Consider the following 21,241-nt stretch of genomic DNA (forward strand, 5'->3'; position numbering starts at 1 on the left):
CACATTTTTTCCTCAAGGGACCCTTGCTTTGTTGTGTTAAGATTCACGTAATGTGTCCGGATTTTGTTATCATTTGTAACGCCACCTTCACAATGCAAAAATACCCATAATGCTTTTTCCTTTTGCTGTTTGCAACATCCCATGCCTTTCTTGTGCTTCATATTTTACTAATTGTGTTTTATTGCTGTTATTTTCTTAAAATTTTGTACAATTCTACAATTTGCTTTTGTTTTTTTGACTTGGAAATATAATCAGCCATGGCAATTTTTGTTGTTCTGTAATGAGACTTGAGTCTTTTGGTTTCGTCTCTCTTTTTTCTCACAGTCAAGGCAGTTTCTTGGCAATTAGTTTTTAGCTTGTGTGGGTATTATGTTTGGGTTCAGCTTTTGAGCTTTGCGTTCTGTCTCATCCAGTGGGTGAGAAAATAGTAACTTGGTGGTGATTTGGCTGGTTTTATTGATTTTTAATTTTTGGCCCATAGTAACAAACACATTTTTCTCAAGGGTCCCGTGCTTTGTTGTGTTAAGATTCCGGTAATGCTTTTGGATTTTTTTGTCAATCGGAACAGCGACTTCACAATGCAAAAATACCCACAATGCTTTTCCCTTTTGCTTTCTACGACATGCCATGGCTTTTAAGTGCTTCATATTTTACTAACTGTGTTTTCTTGCTGCAATTGTCTTAAAATGTATGTTGGTATAACGCAATTCGGAAAGTAATTCAGAAAGTAATTGAAATAACCTGGTTACCATTCTTGAAATCCTCTGTAAAGTAGGTGTACATATATAGAGTTCTAAGTAGATATAACTTCTGTATTTTTGGCAATATTGTAGAGTGTAAATTTAATATGAGGTGTGATCATTGCTGGTTAAAAATACTGAAAGTTGCTGGTTGAAAATGGAGTTTGTATCTTTGGTTTCTTCAGGCTATTTGTGCTGCAATCAAGGCAGTATTATAGCAGTTTGGTTTTAGATTGTGTGGGCATTCTGTTTGGTGGGTTGTTTTAAGACTGCTTTTATTCATTTTTTTAATGTTTTTGCCTATAGATATAATGAGATTTTTCTCAAGGGTCCTTTCCTTTGTTATGTTAAGATTCTCGTGATGTGTTTGGATGTTCTTGTCAATCACAACACCGCCTTGACATTGCAAAAATAACCATACTTTTTCCTTTTGTTGAGCACGGAGAACACAAAGAGCACAAATATGACTAAGAAAGAGCACAAAGAACACACACATGAACCCATACATGAGTACAAATATGGAAATACATTAATAAATAAGTGTAGACATATGGAAACAGATAAATGCCAAAATGTGGCGAAAGAAATAAATACACTAAAACAAACAAAAAAATAGAGAAATTAATGTGAAATTGTGAAAATACCAAAGTAAAGATGTGGAAGTATGTGACTGATTTTACTGACTGCAGTGATTCATGTCCTAAAGTAACTAGACACCCTTTCTTCTGATTAAATTCAGCTGCTTTACGGCATCTGACACAGCTGTATTATTTCCATAGAAAAACACTGACCAATAGAACAGGACTTTCTACAGAAACTTTGTGGTGACAGACCCGGTTTCTAAATCTAGTCTCAGATCAAACAGATCTGACACTAAACTTTAGTATGAGTGAGGCCTTCATTCATCAGACCTGGCTGTATTCAGTCAGCTCAGTCTCATCACTGCAATGTGCTTCATGTGTTGCTAAGGTAACTGAAGGGGCATAGCACTGTACACAGCACTGTGTGTCCATACAGTCCTATACAGCCAATGAAGAGACTGACCTCAGTGACCCGAGTCCTCCTCCATTGTGAGGTCATGTCGATGACATCACAGAGCCTATAAAAAGGCAGGTTCCCCCTCATTGGCTCAGTTCGGATTCAGCAGCTCGGGAGACGCTTGATTCCTGCGTTCACACTGACGCCATTTAGCTGATTTAGCTGATTTTGCCTAGAACCATCTTATCTAGAACCATAAAGAGGTTCTACATTTGCTTGGGATATACAGGGAACAGTCCTTACAACCTTCTTAACCTTCTGACTTTTATTTCCTCTTTCCATCTACAAGGGAAAATGCAAACCAAAGAAGTCCTGAGGAGTTTGGGCTACGAGGTGGTGGATTTCATTGGTAAAGGGAGTTACGGTGAGGTTAAGCTGGCCACATCTCAAAGGCACTCCAACCATGTGGCTATCAAAATAATGCACCGCAGGCTGGCATCACATATTTTTGTCTCTAAACTTCTGCCCTGGGAACTGGCCATTCTGAAAAGAGTAAAGCACCCTCACATTGTTCAGGTGCATGAAATCTTTGAGATGCCAAACGGACAGGTGTTTATTGTGATGGAGGCTGCCGCAATGGATCTTCAACAGAAGATCTGGGAGCTCGGCCGCATTCCCATTGGCCAAGCAAAAATGTGGTTCTCACAGCTGCTCAGTGCAGTGGCCTATCTACATCAGCAGAACATTGTCCATCGTGATCTTAAATGTAAAAACGTTCTGCTGACTGCTAACGATCAAGTCAAATTAACCGACTTTGGTTTAGGCCGTTTTTCAAGGGGCTTTCCTGACTTAAGCAAGACCTATTATTGCACTCCCGAGTATGGTGCACCTGAGGTGCTTTTGGAAAAACCCTATGATCCAAAAAAAAGTGACGTGTGGAGTCTAGGTATTATCTTTTACTCCATGGTCACCGGATCCACACCCTTCAAAGTTAACAGTTTGAAGAGTCTCCTACGTGTCCAGCGAGAACCCTTGGTGTTCCCACGTAGGATCACAGTGGAGGAGCCCTGTCGGGCCTTCATATCTTATATGCTGCAGTACGACCCCTCCACTCGGCCGTCTGTGACAGAGGTGGCACAGCACCCTTGGCTGCAGCCGAGGCAGGAACGGTAAGTAAACCACTGTGCAGGTATACATACATGAAGAACATTTTGAATGGGTCACTCAAAGTAAAGAGCTGTTTTGCAAATAGGTAACATACAGTATTAGTTCACTAACGATAAGTACACTAACACATTGCTTCTGTACTGTCTCCAGGGTTATTGGCAGGTTTGTGGTGGTGCCCGTTGAGGATCTGTGTCCAGACGTCAACCCACTTGAAACGTCAGAGGAAGAGTCTCAGTCTTCCTTCTCTTTGAACAGTAACATAGACAGTATATCCTCTTCTGCCTCTGAAAATGGGCTGGTGTTTTTCAGCACTCATCAGTCGACAGAGGAAGAGTCTCCGTCTTCTTCTTTAAGCAGAGACGTAGACGTTCTCTCATCTCATGGTGTCAGATGCGAAACTCTGATGCCTGAGCAGAAAGACAACAGCAGTGGAGCTGGTGCAAGTCTAACTTGCCAAAGGGTAGAGGCTGTGGAGGAGCACTATGGTTGCGTTAGCTGTAGTCCTGTTTGTGCTGCTATTAAAAGGGCAGCTAATGCTTATGTCAAGGCACCAATTCTCAGAGCCTCCCGGTCACTCCGACGGAGGATGAGGAAGTTATTCAGAGTTAACTCTGTGGTCCATGACACCACCTCTATTTCCCAGCAGAGTGCTCCTCATTCTGCTTCCCCTTCAGAAGCTCCTGCTTGTCTGTGTTCTGAGCAGAGACTCAAGGATGTGACTGTAGATGTCCCTCTCCATGGGCTAGTGGTGGAGACAGCACCTGTTCTCCCACAGCCCACAGTACAGAAAGGAACCAGGAGGCTGAGGTTCCCAAAATTTAAGGTATGTTAGGCAAATGTTGAGCGATCGTCACAGCCTCAGATTTTATACTTTAAATATTTGCTAGAAATGTTTCAGTTGATTCATATGTATCATTTTGTCTCGCCAACAGATCCTGAAGAAGACAGAGATTATTCACCCATTGTAGACATCTATTACGGCCCTGGTGATGACATACTACCGTTACACAATTTATTGGTCATTTATACGTTGTTCTGACCAGAGGAGGATGAGTCCCCCTAGTGAGTCTTGGTTCCTCCCAAGGTTTCTTCCTCCAGCTCTGAGGGAGTTTTTCCTTGCCACTGTCGCCTTTGGCTTGCTCACTTGGGGTTCATGTTGTATTTATTTATTTTTATTTGTCCTGTTTCCCGATTTCTGTAAAGCTGCGTTGCACCATCAGGTTGTAAAAAGCGTCATACACATCATTTGGACTTGTTATGTGAGGGGTAGGAGGGACACTGTCTAAACTGTGTCCATTAAGGGCAGTATAGCTCTGCACTCAGCTGAGGATATTGTTGGGTGGCTGATAGAACACTTTCTCTAGACATTAGGGATTGAGATGCCTCTGTAATGTTGCATGGACCTCGGGAACAGTGCCTCTGGACTGGCAATCCAAGGTTGTGGTCCTCATTAGGAAAGCGAACCAGAGAGTGTGTGGAAACGTTTGAATCATCACACCTCGGTTTCCCTCTAGAAAGTTTATGCCAGGGTAGTGCAAAGACGAGACTCAGAAGGAAAAATGCAGATTCTGTCCTGACCATGAAATTTTGGACCAGCTCTTCACTCTCTTTTGGATAGTTGAGGAGACATGGGAGTTCAGCAGTCCTGTCTACATGTTTTGTGGACTTAAAGGCTTATGACCATGTTCTCTGAGACATCTTGTGAGAAGTGCTCTAGGTGCATGGGATGCAAGGGTCGGTGATGCGAGCTGTGCAGTCCTTGTACTCACTGAGTCAGAGCTGTGTCCATATTTTCAGCACTAAGTCAAGCTTGTTAAGTGTTGCCGTTGGTCTTTGTCAGGGCTGTGCCATGTGTCTGCTCCTGTTTGTGATATTTATAGACGGGATAGCAAGGCGTAGCCAGGGGCAGGATGGTCTGGGGGGCCTCCAACGCACACTTGACTAGTTTGTAGCTAAGTGTATAGTGGTTGGTATGAGAATCAGCACCTTCAAGTCTGAGGCCACAGTGGTATCCCACTCACCTTTCACGACCCAGGACTTGCTAGAGGGATTGTATCTTATAGTATCTTATCTTAAGAATGAAATAGGGGTGCGAATCTCTCTGTGTCAGGTGATTTGATTCAATTCTGATTTTTGAGGTCACGATTCAATTCAGAAACAATCTTTGATTCAGGAACCATTTTTCAATTCAAATGGTCTTTAAATTTGATTTAAATTAAGTGACTGATGAAGATGAAACGACATTGTTGTCATGGTGGGTCAGGCCAGACACAGGGGGATGAACACTCGCAGAGATGGGTGCAATGCAAGTCCTTTAATAACACAATAGAAAATCATACAAAGAGCAAACCAAAGCAAACAAAGCAGCAACTAACGGGAATAAACAGGAAAACAACGTAAACTCGACAAACTAGAGGGCGAACACAAAGCACACCTGAGACCGGGGGACTCTGGGAGCTGAGCTAGATGAGCAGGGCAGGGAACAGAGGGAACCAGCCGCAGAACCAAAAACGGCTAGGCCAACCAAACCTGGCAACGCAGTGTGGAAAAGGGTCGCCTAGCTGGAGCGAGGGTCGTGGGTATAAGGTGGCAGTGAGTGAAAGCATCTCGCTAAACACATGAACATGAAACACGACACTGAACCGACACAATGAACCAAACACACATGAACGCAACTGAACCAGAACCGAGTCACTGAATAGATACAAGAACAGAAACATAACAAAAAGTCCTTAAGTGGGCAGCGGCTCGGAATCGCCGCATTCTTGCTAGTAGAAAATGGAGCATTTTGCTTTCATATTTTGAAGTTTACTTTAGTCTGTTTATGTTCAAAACGGAAAATAAAAAATGTAGTTAATTATGTATTTCAGTGTATTGTGGTTATTCATGTGTGTGTGTGTGTGTGTGTGTATATAGCAAGAATATGTTCTTTGTTCTTCTGTCACTGATAAAGTGGATATATACATTTTTTGCATTATAAATACAAAATTATTTTATATATATCACATATATCAACACCGTGAACCTAACCATACAGCTGTAGCCTATATGATATGGCTATGTAAAAGTGCTGTGTGGTTTTGCAGAATTCATGTGTCAATGGAATTGGGGGCCAGAAAATATGGTTTCAGAATCAGAATCAGAAATACTTTATTAATCCTAGTAGTGAAACTGCAGTTGCTATAGTTGCAGCGGTTTGTGTAAGAATAAACACTCTATAAAGTTTAAAACAAAAATAGAAAAAAGGTTTATAAATTATAAGATTAAATGGTATTTAGAGTATGAATATAGTTTTATGAATAAATGGCAAAGTGACAATAACTGTGATAATAAATATGGAACAGACCGCCCAGAGCATTAGGCCAAATGGTGTTAAATGCACTGGAGAAATCAAAAAACATGATCCTTACAGTGCTGGCTGAATTATAGCATCCTCAACTCCCAGACAGGACTGAGCTTCTCCATGGTCTTCATGATGTGTGACGTCAGTGCCACTGGCCTGTACTCCTAATGTCACTGGGTCACGGCATCTTCTGGACAGGAACAATGCAGTACGTTTTCCACATCCACGGGACATAGTGCAGTACTCCGCAAAGCTGTGTGGCACAGGCCTAGCATAAGGCTTTGGCACAGGCCCCTGGGATGGACCCCATCTGGGAGAACAGAGAACACAAACATGAGTAAGAGAGTAAGCTAATCCAGAGTCTCGTGGAGAAGCCTTAATATGCTAATTTCGAATGTGAGGCATTAACTAACTTACGTTCTCAAATGACTCACCTAAATACATTTGAACATGCAATGATAGATTCTCAACTTCACACAGAGCTTACGTTTACTTGCTATGTTCTTTTGTATTATTCACTGAGATTGGGTAATGAATATATGGTCTCTTATTACTGAAAGGAAAGGAAACTTTTCTTTTCTCGACAAAAGAACAGACGTCTTCATTTGATCAAACAGACACGAGCTAGAAATTACACCAAAAAGAACAATGTGACGTGAAACACTTGAGGACAAACATCAGTTACATGAGTCTGTTTGCTTCACTATATGTGTGTGTGTGTGTGTGTGTGTGTTATAGGGTCACTCCAGACAAAGTGCCTCCAGAGGGAGGCGAGAGTTGTGTTGTTAGACGGGGAGTAGAGTGTCTGGGTTGATTCACAAGTACCCCAAGACGTTTTAAGGATCTTGGTCCGAGGTACTCTCCTAAAACTACATGCCATGGCTTTACTAGAATTTGACTAATTGTGTTTTCTTGCTGCTTCTTTCTTAAAATGTTCTTCTACAATAATAGTATGTTCCTTCCAAAAGGAAAACACATTCAACCCTAAATCAAAGCCTTATGCTAGGTAGCCTGTATAACTCATTTAAAGCTGGTGAGGAATCTCAAGAATGAGTATTAGAGCTAGAAGTCCTGATTCTGAAGTAAGAAACACTCCTGAACACCTGCACAGTTTAAACTCATGCAAATAACCAGAGCTGAATTCACTGATATTTGGACTACACTCACTTCAACCAGAAATCAGCTCTGTGAGCAACACTTGTGAGATGAACAACTCATAGCAGGTACCCCCATCTTTTTAGTCTTTTCCCCCACCCACGCTGCAGGCCTGTTAGGATGCTTGTGAACGTTGGGGCCTTGAACCAGTAAACAGCACTGGCCGCTTCGCCCCGTGTGGAGCAAAATAAAAGAAAATAAAAGGGTAGCGCTAAAATAGCTTCATCAAATGTGAGGCTTGAGTCGTTTCTGGCTCCTTCTCATCCCCTGCCCACTCTTCCATTCTCTGTCTCTCTCTCTAGCCTCAGCTCCTGCTAACTGTGCTATGGGGTTGTGTATCCCACTCTCTCCAGGAGAAAGTCAAACTCTCAGTTCTAGCCACTCCGACTACAACAGGTCATCCACAGTACAGCGACAGTCCCTTACTGGTAGCTGACAGTGAACCTGCACCCCAAGCTCGTCTGGCTTCTCCAACCAAACTGAGACCCAGGCTAGCACGGCTGCTCTGCACTCTGAGCTCACTAACTATCAGACTGAAAGTTAGGATGGTTACTCAAACATACTCTGCTAAATCTGTTAGTAAACGGCATTAAAAGATCTAACAGACACTTCTTGTAAGTAATAACAGTGTATTTTACTCCAGAATCCTCAGAGCAAAACTATTGTCCTGCTGTACTTCTGCTGTTTTTCAGCCCTCTCTCCCTGGAGCCCCGCCCCTCTCTCTCAGGAACCAATTGAATACACTGAAAGCGTGTGATCCTGCTAAACTATCCAATTAGAAAGAAGATACAGGAAAACTGACAGATCCACATAAAGTTGTAGTGCACTGAGCACATGTTCACCCTGTTCATTTCAACCAAACTCTAGAGCTTCTTTTTTCTCCTTTTTTCAATGATAGACTTCCTTTAACCATTACATGAACGTACAGACTATTAAAACATTAGTTTCCTCACCTTTGCCAACTATATTTTACAAAAGAACCACAAAGATTTTAACACTATTGCTGAATGAAACAATAAAAAATAATCATTTCACAAAAAATATTAGTTATTTTTATTGACCTTTTTTCCCTTTTTTCTTTGTGCTGTTTACAACATGCCACGGCTTTTAAGTGCTTCATATTTTACTAACTGTGTTTTCATGCTGCAATTTTCTTTAAATTTTCTTCAGAAAGTAATTGTGATAAACTGGTTACGACTCTTGAAATCTTCAGTAAAGTCGATGTACATATATAGTTCTGAGAAGGTCTGTATTATTTTGCAGAGGCAGTATCATAGCTTGTGAGTTTAATCTGAGGTGTGATCATTGCTTGTTGAAAACTTTACCCACTATCCGACCAGGATGATTTGAAATATAGTCAACTATGGCCATTTTTTTGTTAGTGTTAGTTAAGAATAAGCTTGAATGTTTTTTTCAGTGCTTTTTGTTGTAGTCAGTTTGGTTTTAGATGGTGTGGGTATTAAGTTTACGTTCAGCTTTTTTCCACTTTCTAGCACTTATTTTTATATCTGTTTAGTCCTTTACTGCGTCATATGCTTACTAACTGCTTTTCCATTGTGTTTACAGTCTATTCCCACAGGTATATCAACAAACTAAACAAAAAGCCCAGTAGCAGTTTACCCCTACAACCAGCTTTATTTCAGTGCCCAAATCAACTGCAAGCGGTAAGTCCCTGCTTTTTATGGCTGCTGCTGCTTTTTGACTGTATGAAGTGTGGCATGTTTAGTCTAGAGCCTTTTTCCACCGCTAGTGATAATGATCGTGTTTGTACTGAATGTGAGCTAGTTCACTCTTTGGTGGTTAAAGTGGAGCAGTTAGAGGTGAGCATCACGGCTTTACTAAAGGATAGAGAGCCAGAGTCACTGACAGCAGCCCCGGATGCTTTAGGGAGAGCTAGCACCCCCCTCCACTCCGGAGTTAGCTAAGCTAAGGCTAATGCTAGCGCTAAGACCAAAGCTAGCCCACCAGAACACCAAACAGGTTTACCCCTCAGTGAAACACCCGCTGAGGAGCCTGTTCAGCGTACTCTGCTCAGAGGAGACTCTGTTATCTGACACGTGAAGATAGCTCGTCCTTTAGAGGCTCCAGCAGAACCGTTAGCTGTTTACCAGGAGCCAGAGCGCCGGACATTAGCGCCCACCTTAAGCAGGTAGCTAACAGGAGATATTCGAGGGTAGTTATTCATGTAGGGGCAACGATATTCATCTGCGGCAGTCAGAAGTAAGTAAGGATAACATTAAAGAGGGGGTTAAACTGGTCCAGACAATGTCTGATGTGGTCATTTGCTCTGGCCTTATCCCAATGAGGCGCGGCTCTGAGTCTTACAGCTGACTCACAGCGCTAAATCACTGGATGTTCAAGTGGTGTTCGGAAAATCATGTGGGCTTCATAGATAACTGCTTAGAGAGAGAGAGAGAGAGAGAGAGAGTCGTGTTTAGTATGAGCTCTTGAAATTTCTACCTTTCTTCATTTTTAAAATGAGATAAATCACAGAAATCAAACTGATTATAATTATAATATCAACAAAACGTCATTTCAGTTTAAAAAGAATTTATTTGGATATAATTAGACAGAAAAACAAGCAAAAATAAGAATCAGAAGGAGAGCAGCTAGCAGAGCAGCAAGCAGCGTAGCCGTTAGCCGTTAGCAGTGGAAGCAGATTCAGCAGAAGCAGAATCAGCTCCAGAAAGAATCCAGAGGAAAACTGAACAGGGAGCTGTAGACCTGCTACACCCACCGCTGAGACCAACCACACCCGACTAAACCAGGAGCAGAGACCAGACAGCCCCCACACCTGCGCCTCACACTGGGGTAAGAGACCCGCTCCCACAGAGCGACAGAGTCACAGACCGGAGACCATCACCCTAAACTAAGGTCTGAACTCAGGTATGAAACTCTAGCTACAGAAGAGGAGAACGTGCTCAGATAGCGCTAACCCCGCTAAGTTTGCTAAAGCAGCTAATCTGGCAGTTACTGCGAGCCTCCTCTGATTGGTCAGCTGCTACAAAAACTGCTACAACCAATGAGAATGGCCTCAGCAGCAGCAGCTCCGCCTTCCCACATGTTTGACTTTCCCACAGACGCTGGATCAGAGAGCAGCAGACAGCAGCATAAACAGAGGCAGCAGAGAGAGAACCCTGAGACCCTGTTTAAAGACTGCAGCTCCATCAGAGGGAGAAACATCACCACCAACCTGCTCTTCTACACTGAGCACAGTCCAGCATGGCATTCGGCTCTGTGCAGATATTTCACACACACCACAAAGAGAGGCATCTGCAAGGGCCGCCAGTTATACATCTTTGAGGATGCAGAAAAAGATGCAGAGAACAGGCTCCTAACAGTGAACCTGTACCAAAACGGCACAGTGATGGTGCAGGGGAGTGAAGACGCTCCTCTGAAATTTGAAATGGCTTTTCCCAGTCTCACAAACCTGGCCAACCAAGAAAGAGCTGAAGCCCCCAGCACAGTCCCCAGCCCAACCCCCACACTTGAACAAACACCTGCTGAAGGGGAAACAGAGCCCCCCCACAACATTACTGTAGATCACAGCCCTCGCTCAGTCAGCACTAAACAATGAACTGGCAAGGGTTCGAGACAACACACACAAAGAACTGGAACAAATTAAACAGGAACTGAAAACAGAAATTTGGAGCCTCAAGGAAGAGCTGCACCAGAAAGAACCTAAACACACAGATCCAGACACACACTGAGGAGCTGAACACTCCACTCACTGCCAGCCCCTCACAATCCAGACAGATTTAAAATCTCCCTGCTACACAGCAAGACCACCACAAGCCCTCGTCTGAGGGAGCAGCTGAGCAGCAGAGCAGCAGACCAGCCACCGTGGAGAAAGACACAGACATTGCCATTCTGATTGATTCAAACGCAAAATTCCTGCAGGAGGATTTACTCTTCCCAGGTCAGAAAACAGCAAAAATATGGTGCCCAAAAATAAAAGATGCCCACAGAATTCTCTCTGATTCCAAACTTAACACTGCTAAATCTATCATTATCCACACTGGCACCAATGACCTCAGAACAGAGCAGGATAGGGTAGGAAGACTGATGTGCAGAGTAGCAGAGAGAGCTGCTGAGTCCTTTCCTAACACCAAAATCATTATCTCCACCCTCCTGCCCTGCAAAGACTTCCACCCAGCCACCATCCACAAGATCAACACAGACATCTCTAGAGGATGTGCCCTCATGCCTAATGTGCACCTGGCCCACCACTCTAACATCACCCCCCACCATCTCTACGAACCATGTGCACATAAGCAAACACATGGTCAGAGAATTTGCCAGGACACTTAAAAATACTACACTTGGCAGACATTCCCACTCAACACAGGAACACAGAGGAATGGTTCCCAAGACCACAACACAGCTTCAGGCACGCAGCCATCAGCCCTACCATCCACAAACACCTCCTGAGAGCCCGACACCTACCTGGACAGCATAATTCTCCTCACACCCTGCCAACTGGACCAGCCTACCGGGTCACACCGTCCAGACCAGCACAACGCCCCCCTCCAACCAGACCAGCTCATGTATTACCAGCAACGGACCAGCACAACGCCCCCCTCCAACCAGACCAGTGCACCGGCCCCACCCTGAACATGCACCCCGAGCAGCCCCCCTCACTCAGGACAGGGCCCTACAGCAGCAACGCAGCTATGCAGAGGTCCTTCGTACTCCACAGAGCTCTACACAGATGGGTGAAATCAAACAGTTGCTACAGTACATCTGTGCAAAACTCCCATAGCTCATATATGCAGCACACTTACAGTCACTACTTCAATCTTTTTCATTATAAAATGAACTTGTAGTGGACTTCTTGTTTTGTTTTTGAATGCATTTATTTATTTTCCCCAATATATTCAGTATTAATAGATTTCTTTATTTATCTCATTTTAATCAGAAAAGGAGATTTACTATTAACATGGCTTCACTCTCAATTAGCATAGAACATTCAAGGTTTAAAATCATCAACATTTGGGTTTAAAAATCTAGATGAAGACTTTCAAAACAATATCAAAAACACTGATCTTCTAATACTGCAGGAGACTTGGTGTAGGACTGATACGACCACTCACTGTCCCCAAGGCCACAGAGAGATCATCATCCCTTCCCAAAAACTGAACTCAGTGCGTCAGGGCAGAGACTCGGGAGGAATAATCATATGGTACAAAGAAAACCTACACAGTTTTTTAGACACATTGAAAATTGGAAGATTTTACATTTGGCTTAAAATAAAAAAGGCATTATTATCTCTGAAAAAAGATCTGTTTCTCTGTGCCATATATATTCCTCCAACAGAGTCCCCTTACTGCCCTGAGGAGATGTTCCCAGAGCTAGGAAAGGAAATATGCCATTTCCAGGCGCAGGGAAACGTGCTGATTTGTGGGGACTTCAATGCTAGAACTGGAACACAGCCTGATTATATTAATATAAAAAATGACAAATACATTAACAATAATATGCCATCCATTACTAATAACCCTTCTTATGCCCATAGAAACAATCAAGATTGCACGGTCAACAAAAGTGGTAAAGACCTCCTGCAGCTCTGTCAAAGCCTGGGTCTGTACATCGTCAAAGGTAGGTTACGAGGGGACACTTTAGGAAGGTATACATTTTGCTCACCTCTTGGGAATTGTACAGTAGATTACATCATAACAGATTTAGACCCTTTCTCTCTCAGCGCATTCACTGTAAAAACACTAACCCCTTTGTCTGATCACAGCCAAATCACTGTGTTCATTAAAAGGGCAGAAAATAACAGCAGTGCACACACACAGCCCAGTTAGCTGTACAACAGGTCCGGAGACCATACAGATGGGCCCAAAACAGCACAGAAGAGTTCCAGAAAGCAGCTGCAAACCAAGAAATTCAGACACTTTTAGACTCCTTTCTGGACACCACATATGTTCCCAGTAAAGAAGGAATCAATCTGGCAGTAAGAAATATGAGTATGATTTTTGACAAAACAGCTAAAAAAGCACAATTAAAAAATAGAAACAGATCAAAACCCAAACTCAAAAAAGAAGACAATTGGTTTGATCAGGAGTGCCAAAACATGAGAAAAGAACTTCGAAATTTATCAAATCAGAAACACAGAAATCCAAACAATGCACACATACGCCTTCTTTACTGTGAAACACTAAAGAATTATAAACATACACTCAGAACCAAAAAAGCTCTATATACATACAAGCAACTATCACTACTTGATTCAATAAATACAAATAGATTCTGGAATAATTGGAATAAACTTAAAAAGAAAGATTATGAAGAACTAGCCATACAAAATGGAGATACATGGACAAACCACTTCCAAACACTGTTTAAAAAAATAGAATTTGACCCAAATTCAGAACAAAGCAAGATAAACAGAAAACTAGAAAAAATAGAAATAGCAATTAAAAACAATCAAAATCCTTTAGACTTCTCAATTACTAAACAGGAGCCCAAAGACAAAATTAAAAAACTAAAACCAAATAAAGCATCTGGACCCGATGGCTTCCTGAATGAGACGCTACAATGTACCAGTTCAAAATTTAATTAGGCCATTTTAAAACTGTTCAATTTAGTTCTGAGTGTACGTCACTTCCCTGAAACCTGGAACCATGGACTGATAACACCAATCTTTAAAAATGGAGATAAATTTGACCCTAATAATTACTGAGGCATCTGTGTGAACAGTAATTTGGGGAAGCTAATGTGCAGCATCTTAAATTCTAGAATCTTAAACTTCCTTATAAAGCACAGTGTCTTGAATAGAAGTCAAATTGGGTTTTTACCAAATCACCGCACCACTGATCATACTTACACCCGACACACCTATGTTGAAAAACATCAATATAAAACCAGAATATTTGCCTGTTTTATTGACTTTAAAAAAGCATTTGATTCTATTTGGCACCAAGGATTCTTTTACAGACTTCTAGAAAGTGATGTAGGGGGTAAAACATATGATCTCATTAAATCAATGTACACAGGAAACAGGTGTGGAATTGAAAGGTTTCACTGTTTAAGCCAAACCCTATTCATATTCCCCATTTATATTAATGAACTGGCCAAAATACTAGAGGAGTCTACAGTCCAATGCAATGTGCTTCATGTGTTGCTAAGGTAACTGAAGGGGCATAGCACTGTACACAGCACTGTGTGTCCATACAGTCCTATACAGCCAATTAAGAGACTGACCTCAGTGACCCGAGTCCTCCTCCATTGTGAGGTCATGTCGATGACATCACAGAGCCTATAAAAAGGCAGGTTCCCCCTCACTGGCTCAGTTCGGATTCAGCAGCTCGGGAGATGCTTCATTCCTGCGTTCACACTGACACCATTTAGCTGATTTAGTCTAGAACCGTCTTATCTAGAACCATAAAGAGGTTCTACATTTGCTTGGAATATACAGGGAACAGTCCTTACAACCTTCTTAACCTTCTGACTTTTATTTCCTCTTTCCATCTACAGGGGAAAATGCAAACCAAAGAAGTCCTGAGGAGTTTGGGCTACGAGGTGGTGGATTTCATTGGTAAAGGGAGTTACGGTGAGGTTAAGCTGGCCACATCTCAAAGGCACTCCAACCATGTGGCCATCAAAATAATGCACCGCAGGCTGGCATCACATATTTTTGTCTCTAAACTTCTGCCCCGGGAACTGGCCATTCTGAAAAGAGTAAAGCACCCTCACATTGTTCAGGTGCATGAAATCTTTGAGATGCCAAACGGACAGGTGTTTATTGTGATGGAGGCTGCCGCAATGGATCTTCAACAGAAGATCTGGGAGCTCGGCCGCATTCCCATTGGCCAAGCAAAAATGTGGTTCTCACAGCTGCTCAGCGCTGTGGCCTATCTACATCAGCAGAACATTGTCCATCGTGATCTTAAATGTAAAAACGTTCTGCTGACTGCTAACGACCAAGTCAAATTAACTGACTTTGGTTTAGGCCGTTTTTCAAGGGGCTTTCCTGACTTAAGCAAGACCTATTATTGCACTCCCGAGTATGGTGCACCTGAGGTGCTTTTGGAAAAACCCTATGATCCAAAAAAAAGTGACGTGTGGAGTCTAGGTATTATCTTTTACTCCATGGTCACCGGATCTACACCCTTCAAAGTTAACAGTTTGAAGAGTCTCCTACGTGTCCAGCGAGAACCCTTGGTGTTCCCACGTAGGCTCACAGTGGAGGAGCCCTGTCGGGCCTTCATATCTTATATGCTGCAATACGACCCCTCCACTCGGCCATCTGTGACAGAGGTGGCACAGCACCCTTGGCTGCAGCCGAGGCAGGAACGGTAAGTAAACCACTGTGCAGGTATACATACATGAAGAACATTTTGAATGGGTCACTCAAAGTAAAGAGCTGTTTTGCAAATAGGTAACATACAGTATTAGTTCACTAACGATAAGTACACTAACACATTGCTTCTGTACTGTCTCCAGGGTTATTGGCAGGTTTGTGGTGGTGCCCGTTGAGGATCTGTGTCCAGACGTCAACCCACTTGAAACGTCAGAGGAAGAGTCTCAGTCTTCCTTCTCTTTGAACAGTAACATAGACAGTATATCATCTTCTGCCTCTGAAAATGGGCTGGTGTTTTTCAGCACTCCTCAGTCGACAGAGGAAGAGTCTCCGTCTTCTTCTTTAAGCAGAGACGTAGACGTTCTCTCATCTCATGGTGTCAGATGCGAGACTCTGATGCCTGAGCAGAAAGGCGACAGCAATGGAGCTGGTGCAAGTCTGACTTGCCAAAGGGTAGAGGCTGTGGAGGAGCACTATGGTTGCGTTAGCTGTAGTCCTGTTTGTGCTGCTATTAAAAGGGCAGCTAATGCTTATGTCAAGGCACCAATTCTCAGAGCCTCCCGGTCACTCCGACGGAGGATGAGGAAGTTATTCAGCGTTAACTCTGTGGTCCATGACACCACCTCTATTTCCCAGCAGAGTGCTCCTCATTCTGCTTCCCCTTCAGATGCTCATGCTTGTTTGTGTTCTGAGCAGAGACTCAAGGATGTGACTGTAGATGTCCCTCTCCATGGGCTAGTGGTGGAGACAGCATCTGTTCTCCCACAGCCCACAGTATGGAAAGGAACCAGGAGGCTGAGGTTCCCTAAATTTAAGGTATGTTAGGCAAGTGTTGAGCGATCGTCACAGCCTCAGATTTTATACTTTAAATATTTGCTAGAAATGTTTCAGTTGATTCATATGTGTCATTTTGTCTCGCCAACAGATCCTGAAGAAGACGAAGATGATTCACCCATTGTAGACATCTAGCACGGCCCTGGTGATAACATACTACCTTTACACAATTTATTGGTCATTTATACGTTGTTTTGACCAGAGGAGGATGGGTCCCCCTAGTGAGTCTTGGTTCCTCCCAAGGTTTCTTCCTCCAGCTCTGAGGGAGTTTTTCCTTGCCACTGTCGCCTTTGGCTTGCTCACTTGGGGTTCATGTTGTATTTATTTATTTTTATTTGTCCTATTTCCGGATTTTTGTAAAGCTGCGTTGCACCATGAGGTTGTAAAAAGCGACATACACATCATTTGGAGTTGACTTGTTATGTAAGGGGTAGGAGGGACACTGTCTAAACTGATTGAGATGCCTCTGTAATGTTGCATGGACCTCAGGAACAGTGCCTCTGGACTGGCAATCCAAGGTTGTGGTCCTCATTAAGAAAGTGAACCAGAGAGTGTGTGGAAACTTTTGAAGCATCACACCTCGGTTTCCCTCTAGAAAGTTTATGCCAGGGTAGTGCAAAGATGAGACTCAGGAGGAGAAATGCAGATTCTGTCCTGACCATGAAATTTTGGACCAGCTCTTCACTCTCTTTTGGATAGTTGAGGAGACATGGGAGTTCAGCAGTCCTGTCTACATGTTTTGTGGACTTGAAGGCTCATGACCATGTTCTCTGAGACATCTTGTGAGAAGTGCTCTAGGTGCATGGGATGCAAGGGTCGGTGATGCGAGCTGTGCAGTCCTTGTACTCACTGAGTCAGAGCTGTGTCCATATTTTCAGCACTAAGTAAAGCTTGTTGAGTGTTGCCGTTGGTCTTTGTCAGGGCTGTGCCATGTGTCTGCTCCTGTTTGTGATATTCATAGACGGGACAGCAAGGCGTAGCCAGGGGCAGGATGGTCTACGGGGGCCTTCAACGCACACTTGACTAGTTTGTAGCTAAGTGTATAGCGGTTGGTATGAGAATCAGCACCTTCAAGTCTGAGGCCACAGTGGTATCCCACTCACCTTTCATGACCCAGGACTTGCTAGAGGGATTGTATCTTATAGTATCTTATCTTAAGAATTAAATAGGGGTGTGAATCTCTCTGTGTCAGGCGATTTGATTCAATTCTGATTTTTGAGGTCACGATTCAATTCAGAAACAATTTTTGATTCAGGAACCATTTTTCAATTTAAATGGTCTTTAAATTTGATTTAAATTAAGTGATTGACGAAGAAGAAATGACATTGTTGTCATGGTGGGTCAGGCCAGACACAGAGGGATGAACACTCCCAGACATGGGTGCAATGCAAGTACTTTAATAACACAATAGAAAATCATACAAAGAGCAAACTAAAGCAAACAAAGCAGCAACTAACGAGAATAAACAGGAAAACAACGTAAACTCGACAAACTAGAGGGCGAACACAAAGCACACCTGAGACCGGGGGGCTCTAGGAGCTGAGCTAGATGAGCAGGGCAGGGAACAGGGGGAACCAGCCGCAGAACCAAAAACGGCTAGGCCGACCAAACCTGGCAACGCAGTGTGGAAAAGGGTCGCCTAGCTGGAGCGAGGGTCGTGGGTATAAGGTGGGAGTGAGCGAAAGCATCTCGCTAAACACATGAACATGAAACACGACACTGAACCGACACAATGAACCAAACATGAACCAAACACACATGAACGCAACTGAACCAGAACCGAGTCACTGAATAGATACAAGAACAGAAACATAACAAAAAGACCTTAAGTGGGCGGCGGCTCGGAATCGCTGCATTCTTGCAAGTAGAAAATGGAGCACTTTGCTTTATTATTTTGAAGTTTACTTTAGTCTGTTTATGTTCAAAACGGAAAATAAAAAATGTAGTTAATTATGTATTTCAGTGTATTGTGGTTATTCGTGTGTGTGTGTGTGTGTGTGTGTGTGTGTAAATGTGTATAGCTATGTTCTTTGTTTAAACTCTGTCACTGATAAAGTGGAGATATACATTTTTTACATTATAAATATAAAATTATTTTATATATATCACATATATCAACAATGTGAACCATACAGCTGTAGCCTATAAGTGCTGTGTGGTTTTGCAGAATTCATGTGTCAATGGCATTGGGGGCCAGAAAATATGGTTTCAGAATCAGAAATACTTTATTAATCCTAGTAGTGAAACTGCAGTTGCCATAGTTGCAGCGGTTTGTGTAAGAATAAACACTCTATAAAGTTTAAAACAAAAACAGAAAAATAAGGTTTATAATATATATTATATGATATGACATATATTATGATATGATTAAATGGTATTTATAGTATGAATATAGTTTTATGAATAAAAGCAAAGTGACAATAACTGTGATAATAAATATGGAACAGACCATATGAAACATTTTGAATTACTGCACCTCTGAGTTATTTCACAGATATTAAAATGAATTGCATTACTATTATTATTGCACATATGAACAGTATAATCATAGAACTGCACAGATGAACCATAGTGTCACACATTGAGGGAGGAGTTATAGAGTTTGATGAGCACAGGTAAGAATGACCCCCTGTGGCGCTCTGTGGTGCATTTTGGTGGACTGAGTTTTGTACTGACTGTGCTCCAGTGTCTCAACACCGTGTTGTAAAGTGGGTGGGAGCCATCAGTGTTCTTAGCCCTGTTTGTAGTTCTCCACAGTGTCCACACTGACCCCACTGACGGACACAGGGGTCATCGGTGCCTTGTCTCTTCTCAGGTCCACCAATAGTTCTTTGGTCACATTGAGATGCAGATGGTTTAGCTCACACCATGTGACAAAGTTCTTCATCGTCACCAAATCCTCATCCTCATCACTTCTGTAAAAGAGTGTAGAAGAAGAGAGAGAGAGAGAGGATAGGTCCCTACGAGGCTCCAATGTTGCTGACCACTCTGTCCGACACACAGTTCTGCAGTCTTTTTTTTAAGGGGCTACACTTGTCTTTGTTGGTTTCTTTAATCAAGGCAGGTTTTTTGGCAGTTGGGTTCTTTGCGTTCTTTCTCATTCAGTGGGTGAGAAACTAGTAACTTGGTGTTGAGTTGTTGAGTTGTTTTTAAATTTTTACCCATAGTTACAATCACATTTTATTCTCAAAGGTTTCTTGCTTTGTGGTAGTAAGATTTTCGTAATGCGTCCAGATTTTGTCGTCCATCGAAACACCGCCTTCAAAATGCAAAAATACCCATAATGCCTTTTTCTTTTGCTGTTTACAACATGCCATGGCTTTTAAGTGCTTCACATTTTACTAATTGTGTTTTCTTGCTGCTATTTTCTTAGAATGTTCTTGTACAATAATAGTATGTTGGTATAATATTTTTGTAAATAATTTAGAAATTAATTGCAAATATAAATATATTACCCGGCGAGGCCTGTGCCCCCTCGACACGCAGTACTTCAACAAGTTCAAACCAGGCCTCATCCACTTGGACTGAAACTGAAACTTCAGGTATGACTGATGAAGAAATCAAGTCAGATATCCTAGCCTCACTGAGGGAAGATATATCCAAAATAATAAGGCAAGAATTGGAGTGTGTGTTTACTGACAATTTTAATGCTCTACAAAGTGAGTTGATGTGGCGGGAGGTCTGTTGACATGGTCTGACGAAGTGATTACTGACTGCTGAAACTTGCCTTAAAAGCCAAGTTGAAACCCTTAAAGAAAAGAATGATGATTAGAGGGCAGAATGAGAAGGGGGAATGTTTGAATAGTTGGCGGGGGGTCTTAACTGTGTCTTGTCACAGCACATGGACAGACAACCCGAATCGAAAGCCCCCCTCCCTAAAATGAGTAAGATGCTTAGACATCAATCTTTTGAACTGGGTCTTGTTGATTTGTTGAGAAGTAAATTCACAAGACACAGAGACTTTACACACTATTCATGTACAACTGCATCCTATTCCAGGATTGACTATTTTTGAACCCCCAAATTAGAGTTACATGGGGTAATAGACATTATGATACCTCTTATACTCTTTATTTAACTCACTTTTTTTATTTCCTAATGCAAACTGGAAGAAGGAAAAAATGCTATGTATGGAAACATTCTGTCTTATGACTTTAAAAAAATCTTCTGTATTTTTATCACAGATTTTTTGGCAGTTTGGTTTTAGGTTGTGTAACTTTCTGTTTAGGTTCAGCTTTTGAGCTTTGCGTTCTGTCTCATGCAGTGGGTGAGAAACTAGTAACTTGGTGGTGATTTGTTTTAAGGCTTCCTTGCTTTGCCGCCTTCACAATGCAAAAATACCCATAATGCCTTTTCCTTTTGCTGTTTAAAACATGCCATGGCATTTAAGTGCTTCATATTTGGATAATTGTGTTTTCTTGCATGTATTTGCTTTGAATGTTCTAGTACAATAATAGTATGTTTGTATAACGCAGTTCATAATTCAGAAAGTAAGTGTGATAAACTGGTTACCATTGTTGAAATCTGAAGTAAAGTAGGTGTACATATATACTTCTGAAAAGGGTCAGCGTTGTTTTGTTTTTTTTTGTTTTTTTTGTAAAAGCATTATCAAAGCTGTTGAGTTTAATTCTGTGTGTGTTCATTACTGGTAAAAAGATCTACCCAATACCCCACCATGCTGATTTGAAATATAATCAACCATGGCATTGTTTTCTTTTT

At 42.2% G+C, this 21,241-nt stretch overlaps 2 protein-coding genes and 1 non-coding gene across 3 annotated transcripts; all 3 read left to right on the forward strand.

Annotated features, from left to right (window-relative positions):
* The first annotated feature begins 2,072 nt into the window (after positions 1-2,072).
* Positions 2,073-3,853, forward strand: LOC140549673 (testis-specific serine/threonine-protein kinase 6-like). Its single transcript, XM_072673423.1, has 3 exons — positions 2,073-2,887; positions 3,036-3,708; positions 3,818-3,853. Exons 1-3 carry the CDS (start codon positions 2,073-2,075, stop codon positions 3,851-3,853), a joined length of 1,524 nt encoding a protein of 507 aa, XP_072529524.1.
* A 4,781-nt stretch (positions 3,854-8,634) lies between these two features.
* On the forward strand, positions 8,635-8,777 carry LOC140550473 (U4 spliceosomal RNA). The gene has a single exon (XR_011979170.1). It is a non-coding gene; the product is annotated as a U4 spliceosomal RNA (small nuclear RNA).
* A 6,091-nt stretch (positions 8,778-14,868) lies between these two features.
* On the forward strand, positions 14,869-16,649 carry LOC140549674 (testis-specific serine/threonine-protein kinase 6-like). Its single transcript, XM_072673424.1, has 3 exons — positions 14,869-15,683; positions 15,832-16,504; positions 16,614-16,649. The coding sequence occupies exons 1-3, from the start codon at positions 14,869-14,871 to the stop codon at positions 16,647-16,649; spliced, it is 1,524 nt and encodes a 507-aa protein (XP_072529525.1).
* The last annotated feature ends 4,592 nt before the right edge of the window (positions 16,650-21,241 follow it).

Source organism: Salminus brasiliensis, chromosome 2 (genome assembly GCF_030463535.1).
Source record: "Salminus brasiliensis chromosome 2, fSalBra1.hap2, whole genome shotgun sequence".
NCBI lineage: Eukaryota > Metazoa > Chordata > Actinopteri > Characiformes > Bryconidae > Salminus > Salminus brasiliensis.